General features: G+C 31.1%; 1 protein-coding gene across 3 annotated transcripts in view; it reads left to right on the top strand.

The window, feature by feature from the left end:
- LOC106682613 (uncharacterized) overlaps positions 1 to 6,059 on the top strand; it is a 26,091-nt gene extending 20,032 nt beyond the window's left edge. For all 3 annotated transcript variants that reach the window (XM_014423559.3, XM_014423560.2, XM_024361246.2), the window contains 4 exons: positions 393 to 494; positions 623 to 774; positions 3,077 to 3,311; positions 5,854 to 6,059. In XM_014423559.3, the coding sequence (XP_014279045.1) occupies positions 393 to 494; positions 623 to 774; positions 3,077 to 3,311; positions 5,854 to 6,015 (651 nt within the window). In that variant the 3' untranslated portion in view covers positions 6,016 to 6,059. The remainder of the gene's footprint in view (positions 1 to 392; positions 495 to 622; positions 775 to 3,076; positions 3,312 to 5,853) is intronic.
- The last annotated feature ends 1,626 nt before the right edge of the window (positions 6,060 to 7,685 follow it).

Genomic DNA, 7,685 nt, shown 5'->3' with positions numbered 1-7,685 from the left:
TTTTTTAAAAAAGTCCAAAACACAAGACAAAAAAAAAAAAACACAAACTACGAGTAAGTAACCTAACACGACAACAAATAAACCGGTGACAAGCTCAGCTGGTCTGTTGCGTGACGTCATTCTCCATTTAACAGACCTAGTAACAGACTCTCAGCCATGTTACATGTTATATCGTTTTAACTTGGTAAAAGAAGGAAATATTTCTCCATTTAACATAAGTTTTTCCAATTAACACGCTTTAACATGTTAAACTAAAGATCATGAATACCCCTATTGACAGCATACTTGCATGTATAGTAGTTTCTGATTATACCTTATATTGATATTCATTTTTATTGTAAACAATAACATGATAAGTATACATATAATATCTATTTAATTTTCTGTTACAGATTGTGCCTGGTTTAGTATACCGAACTATCATCACGGGAGGTTTTCTTCAGTTGATGATGACCAATGACCAATTAGCATGCGTTCGATTCAACAATATGATTGTAACATTTTTAAATATTTTTAATGTTATTTTATTGTCCCGATTTCAAAAAACAAATACATTTATAATAAAACAACTAAAGTTATTATTTTTAGAGATATATAACTACAAACTCAATCACTTCCACAGAAGTACTACGAGGACCAACGGCAAGAGGCCATAGATTACCTCAAGAAGGAAGCAGGAAAAGTGACCTGCAAGAGATTAGTCGTACCACAAGAAGAGTTTCTACAATGGATGACCAAAGGTTGCATTGATTTGGATACGTATGTTGTATTGAGGTATGTTTTGAAAATGATTGAAAATTTGACTGTAGTTATCAAAAACAATGCTTAGTTATCTAAAGGTCGAGTTGATTGGAAGTTTTCGAGCTCTTGCAAAATGCAAGAACCATAATCATGAATGATCCTTTTTGATCAATTTTCTATTACATGGTGTGGAGAGTGGTACAATTACGCTACTGTGGGGAATACCACAATCCCCTATTTTTGTTCTGAATTATTTTTCTCAGCAAATAAGGCAATGCTGTTCCAGAGCTCAATAAGAAAAAAAAAGTAACTTATATCTTCCCAAGTTTTGATAACTTTAAATAACCAAAATTCGTTAGTCTGCCAGCTGTAGTTAGAGGGAATAAAAAATGGCGGCTGTTTCAAAGCTTAAAAACTTTTTATTCGGAGCTCAATATCGTTAACACTAACGAAAACACTATAAAACCTGATAAAACATCATTTAAAGTTTTGAAAACTTACTTAAATATAAGCCCTAACAAAGCTTTTTACGTTCAATATTTTCTTAGATAAAGTATATTTTTAAAAATAAAAACAACATGTTTTATGCACTGAAAAATTAGTACTTTATTGAAGGAAATCTGCATCTCAGGAACAATGGGACGTAAAGATTGTCTATTAGCTAGTTTAATTTATTAGTAATAATGATCAAGTAGTTTATGACGTGTATCTCAGTAGGACAAGTTGTTTTTATGATATTAGCTAAAATATATTCATTTCTACCTGATCGGAAATCATGGCATAAGAAAAAAATCATATTCATATGCGAACATCATAAAAACTACCACCCCTACGAATATAAACGTAATAAACTACTTTATAGTACAATAAACTAGCATTAATTTGAGAGGTGGCAGACATCTTTACGTTGAATAGTATAGTTTATCATTTATTCACTTTATGAGATATAGTTTTTCATAAATCAAAATTTTTTCCAAACAACAATAAATCATACTGTTAATTTAATTTATTTTGGCATAGATCATGAAAACTACTACTGCTACGAAGATAAAAGTCAAAAACTACTTGATAGCACATTAAAACTAGCTTTGATTTGAGTACTAATAGACGTCTGTACATCAAATGGTTCCTTAGATAAAGATATTCCTACAATAAATTTATTAACTACTGATTTTTCCGTATATCTTTTATGAAATGTTGCTTTTTAAATAACTGTATCTCGGGAACTATTGAACGTAAATGATGCTATCTTAGGTTTTCTGGTGTTTTTGGTAGTTTTAAAGATACAGAGCTCCGAATGAAAAATTAATTTTTTTTTAACGTTTTTGAAACAGCCTCCATTTTTCATTCCCCCTAACTATGCTTGGCATACTCATCAATTTCGACTAGTAATTATACATAGTTTTCATTAATATAATTAATAATTGGAAGAAATAACTGCCTTTTTTCTCCTCTTGTGCCTTGTTCTATCAAGGCTGTAAAAACATTGTCATAGCAACACCTAAATTTGTGAACAGTCAATGTAAATTTGTATTGGTATTTTTTTATTATTTAGTTCTGCACAAATTTTGAAACTAATTTTTATTCATTTCTCGTTTTTATCTTAGGTACTATCTAATTAGTATGAGTAATTATTACTAGTATTTCCTGAATCCTAAGATTTGGCGTATTGTTTGATATTTTTTTAATAATTTTTATTGGATGTTTTGAAATAATCTACAACTATTGGCTGTTTCATCCTTCAGAAAAATATTTTAGGGCTCATATTTTAGGAAATTTATTCTTCTTTAAATGATGTTTTATCAGGTTTTCTATTATTGTAGATAATTTTAAAGATATAGAGCTCCAAATGAATTTTTTTTTTACTTATTGAAACAGCCAATATTTTTTACTTCTCCTGACTATCGTGGGCAGGGATCAATTTTAAATTGTAATTATACCTAGTTTAAATTATAGTAATACAAAAATGGAGTGAAATAACTGATTTTTTATTATTAGTATTTTTACCCGGCTCTTGTAATTAAAATTGTTGAGCTTCTGGCAATACCATTATAATTGTTGAGTTTAGTTCATACGCAATATCTGTATTTGTTAAAATCTCTACTAAATAGGGATGAAGGGATCATAACTTTTTACAAGTATGAAAATTTCGTATACATTGGTCGACAAGTTACTAATAGTGTTTTTAGTATAAAATAATAATTCTTTTAACGAGATTGTACCATTTACGGTATGTCCTATGTACGGATGATAAATCTGTTGGCCAGGACAGTTTCTTCACTAGTTTGAAATTGATTATTCAACACGCCAATATTTAATTAACTCTTCTTTGAAGGGACTGTGTCTTGAAAAAGAGTTACAAGAAGAGGATGGCTCTTAGGAAGGAGCTAAACTTGGCAAAGACGATGCTGGCCCCGGTCGGTAAAGCAACTTCAGCTCTCATAGATAAAGTTGACATTAAAGACTTCTCTACGACCCCGATTCCTCCACCGCTCCTGAAGGAATCGATAATCCCAGAAGTTCCCAATGAAGTCCCAATTACCAAAAATAGCTTACAGTTTGTGTGCAACGTAAGTTTACTTTATTATTGGTTAATGTTATCAAACAGGTATGACCATTAAATATAATTTAAATGCAAACTTCTTTTAATGCTTCCTTTTAACTATTTTTATTTTCCTCCAATATTGCAGCACTTACGCTTAGAGATTGCAATACCGAATATACCGGTATTTTACTCAAAATTTGTACAATTTTTATTCACAAGTTATAGACCGTTTTTTCTGTACTTACTGGAAATTTTTTAAATTGTCTTCACATGTTATGGGGTCGCCAATATAGCAAAATAATTGAAGTTTTAAATCCATATACATTTAAAAACGAACCATGATACAAATTTGTTAAAGAGGAAAGAATCTAATCGCGATAAAGATACAAATTTAGGCACAGTTTCTCAGCCCAAGCCATCGGGAATTTTAGATTATTTTGAAAAAGTGATCTAGATCTAACTACTAGGATAAAGTATATCGCGCTATATATTATACATTTCCACGGATGGTAATTTTTGCACAAAATTACGTTCCAGGCTAAATGGCTGTACAATTGACGCATTATATTTTTTAACATCGCGTTTCAAAAATTTGATATAGCACCATAAACTGTGTAGTAATATGTACACTTGTTTAAACTTAAATACATACTGGTACTGGTATTTGGTGGGGGAAAGATGTGCGGAAAAATGGGTCTAGTGGTTTCTTTTTGCCAACCCCTGACGGCTACATGGGTTGCCGTCGCGTACTAACCAAGGTGGGAGTGTCAAGATTCATTCTTCGGGACCGCCAAAAAATGAATGTTAACTGCCCCAGATGGGAATCGAATCCACAACGTTCCGAACCGAGCGCACTGGTACCTACCCCCAACTCGCAAGGCCATCACGTCCCTAATTTAAATACGAAATATATTCCTTTTTTTCGGCCATTTGGAGTCCTATACTGCCTAACTATGGTTGGGGCCAAGTTTTTCATTTTGTTCGAGCAGCACCAAAAAAAAAAAGTCAACGCCCCAGGCCGGATTCGAACCGGTACCGCCAGCAATCTCAAATTGATTAGACTAGGCCTAACCAACTAAGTTGCCGGGGGCTCCAACATGTTCCTTGTTCCTTAACTTTTTTTGTGATTCTTTATATGCTGTTATAATTTATAAGTTACAAATTTTTTTTATATTTACTCTCTTTAATAAAACTTACTCTCTTTAATAAAACTATCAAATTCCTACTACCGGTATTAAGATCTAAAAATGCCGAATACCCGTCTTGAACTTAAACATAATGTATCAAGTTTAAATTTATGTTTTATTTAAAGCTATTATGTCATATCGAATTACCGGCAATTATCCTTATATTTCAATTATTTTAGTCTTCAACACTTTATTATTAGCTTATTTTTTATCATACTTATACTAACAAAACATTTTCACCTTCACAAGCTGTTAATGAAACTGCACTATTAATAGTCTGTATTAAGAACAAATTCCAAACTTGGATACATCAATGGTTGATTTCTTTTTTTTTTTTTTACTTATTTGATAATGGTCTAAGGGCTGAAATGTTGTAGAAAAATAAAAAAAGCTGAGAAAAAGGATTAAAAGAAGTTTGTGTTTTAAATTAATTACCTAGCCTCAAACAAGAAATTAATATATAACACATTAATGTACTAATTAAATTTAATATTATACGATATACACAATTTAATTTTACTCACTCTTGATAAGATGACATCAGGTCTATCTACACGACTTTTCTTACTCTCTTGGTTTCAAAACCCAACGCGACATTGTCTGCTGCATCTTCGCTAATATTGGTTAGATTATGATTTTTAAAAATTACTTATTAATCTATGAGATACATATTTACTTTTCTTACCACTTAAGTAAGAAAAGTATTATAACCAGAGCGAATTTCCGTTATGCAATTCTCAACCGATCTATACGTTTTAGAGCAACGTGAGTTCAAAAAAAATTTTTTGACAATTGGTCTCTTGGTGACACGATTATCTATTGTAGGGTTTCGGCTACTGATTCCTATGCACCATAATCTGAGCCATAACAAATAAGATTTTTTTTAGTATTGACCCTAAATTTAATATGTCTAGTTTAAATTATTTATCTCAAAAATTTGACTAATATTACGCTCAATTATAATTGTATGATATATATGTTTATACCATTCGATCCGTTGGTAAATAACATGTAATATTCAAATTTTTGGTAACTCAATCATTTTACCTTACAAATTACTATCTACGGTTTTATTATTTTAAGTTTATTGATGTAAAAATTATGTTTGATATTGCAGTAATACATTCTTTACAATTTAATTGATAAATAACATCAGTTTTATATAGCATATCATTTTCATCTTTATTGATGCTGTGCAAATTTTGTTATTTATTAATTTTTTTCTAAATTTTAAATTCTTACAACCATGTCTTTTAAGCATACTAATAATATATCAATATATATTCTTTTTGTTCACAGCAATATGTGCAATGTTTCTAGCATTTAAATATTTAAATAGTATCAGTTTTATGTATTAACTTGGTATTTTATCTATTTTAGCTTATATCTTCAGACTTCTTGTGCCTATCTGAGGACCCCGAAGCCATACCACAGTACAAGCAGGCTCTCTGCGGGATGATGTTCGGTCTCCTTGCGGCCAAATTGGTCTGTACCTTCCTACTGAGGATGATGTCTCCAAAAGAATCTTTATCTATAACTTAGCCAATCAGAGTTAGTGATCAATAAATATTTTTTTATTATCCAAAGAGGGAATTTATACGTAAATTAGCTAGCTGAGGCATTGTAAACCAGCTCAGATCCTTCTAAGATTTCTTTTTGTATAAGGATTTTTTCATACGGAGTAAACGACTTAACCAACAGATAAAAATTTCATCTTATTTATAATTATAGGATTTTTGTCACTATAGTAGATCAGAATCATAAATCAAGGCAACAAATAACAATCCTACAGAATAAGGAAATTGATTTTTTTAATAACTAATAAAAATGAAAATGTGAACCCCACTTTAAACCATGAAGAGAGAAAGTAGTGTTTCTTGAACAACAGTTGCGATTTGAAGATCACGCTCAACCGCAAGATATTTTCTCTGTTAGAGGTACTCACTTTATTGTGGCTAGATGTGCCCCAGGAGGGCTCCTGAACCTACAGGTTTGACTCACGGCTACAATAACAGAATAAATAATTATCTGCCACAGACGAATTGGAATCTTATGTCTCTTCAAACATTAAGTTTGGCTCATCATCTTTCTTCCACAGCAGCAATGGTCGAACGTCACTGGATATTTGATATTGGTTCCTATTGTTCTTTTGAGTAAACAGCCGCTTACAAAAACTTTTTGTTTAGTGTACTCCAAAAAAAATCCAGTGGTGTCAGATCTGGACAGCCTGCAATAACACATATCCAGTGCCGCTCGAAAGCAGATGCTTTGGAAGAAAGTTGCTAAATCAGTCTAATGCTCAAGCTAGACAACAATTGAGATGTTTATATTTAATTAATAAAGTTGTTAGAATACATATTAATTTTTTATTATAATCTAAATAACAATAGAAAACTTTTGGCATTTATTTTTTTTTTTTTTAAGTGGTGTAAAAAATCATTGGTCACACGCCATTTATACTTTATTTAATTTCTCTTACATTTGTTTAATTTAATTATATTTTATTGATTTATTTTTTTGAAATTTTATCATTATTTTCTTTATCTGTTCGATGTTATATTTGTATTAGTAAACCTTTTGATGAAAAAAAACTGAAATACTAATTTTATTGTTTTATCATCATCTCTGAGGGTTTTTGAAATATCCGGGTAAAATCCTAAGCTATTGAGGTGTGGTGTGAAATGTGGGCATTCCTGGAAAATATGGCTAATTCTCAAATTGTTGTTGCAATTCTGGGAATTCGGAGACGTTTTTTTAAAACAAGATAGAAGTGAGTGAGCCTCGTGTGACCTATTCTTAGCCTGGTCAGTACAACCTCCTCCTGGCTTGCGTCCTTTTTAATAATTTTTAGTTTACTACTTGGGCTATCATTTCACAAATATTGTCATTTATCTTTGATTTACTTTTGACGCGAATACCTCCTAAACTAAGCCTTTACAGACATACTCTTATTTGGAATTATTTTTAGTGTTGAGATAATTCTTATTTTCGGTTAGAACACTTAACTCTGATATTTATTTGTGTATATTTTTACGTTGAAAGGAATATGGTCCGGGTGCGGTCAAGAAAAACTCAAATAGTAGAAATATACTAATTTAAGGAGCCAACGTTTCGCCCCACGTTGCAGGGCTTCTTCAGGGCTAAAAAAGATACAAACACATAGTTACAAAAGGAAAACAAAAACCTAAGTGTAAAATAACAGGGGTATAAAA

This window comes from Halyomorpha halys, unplaced genomic scaffold, assembly GCF_000696795.3.
Source record: "Halyomorpha halys isolate HHAL.00 unplaced genomic scaffold, Hhal_1.1 Scaffold432.1, whole genome shotgun sequence".
In the NCBI taxonomy this organism is placed as follows: Eukaryota; Metazoa; Arthropoda; class Insecta; order Hemiptera; family Pentatomidae; genus Halyomorpha; species Halyomorpha halys.
The sequence above is the reverse complement of the archived record's forward strand: the minus strand, read 5'-3'. Positions and strand labels throughout refer to the sequence as shown.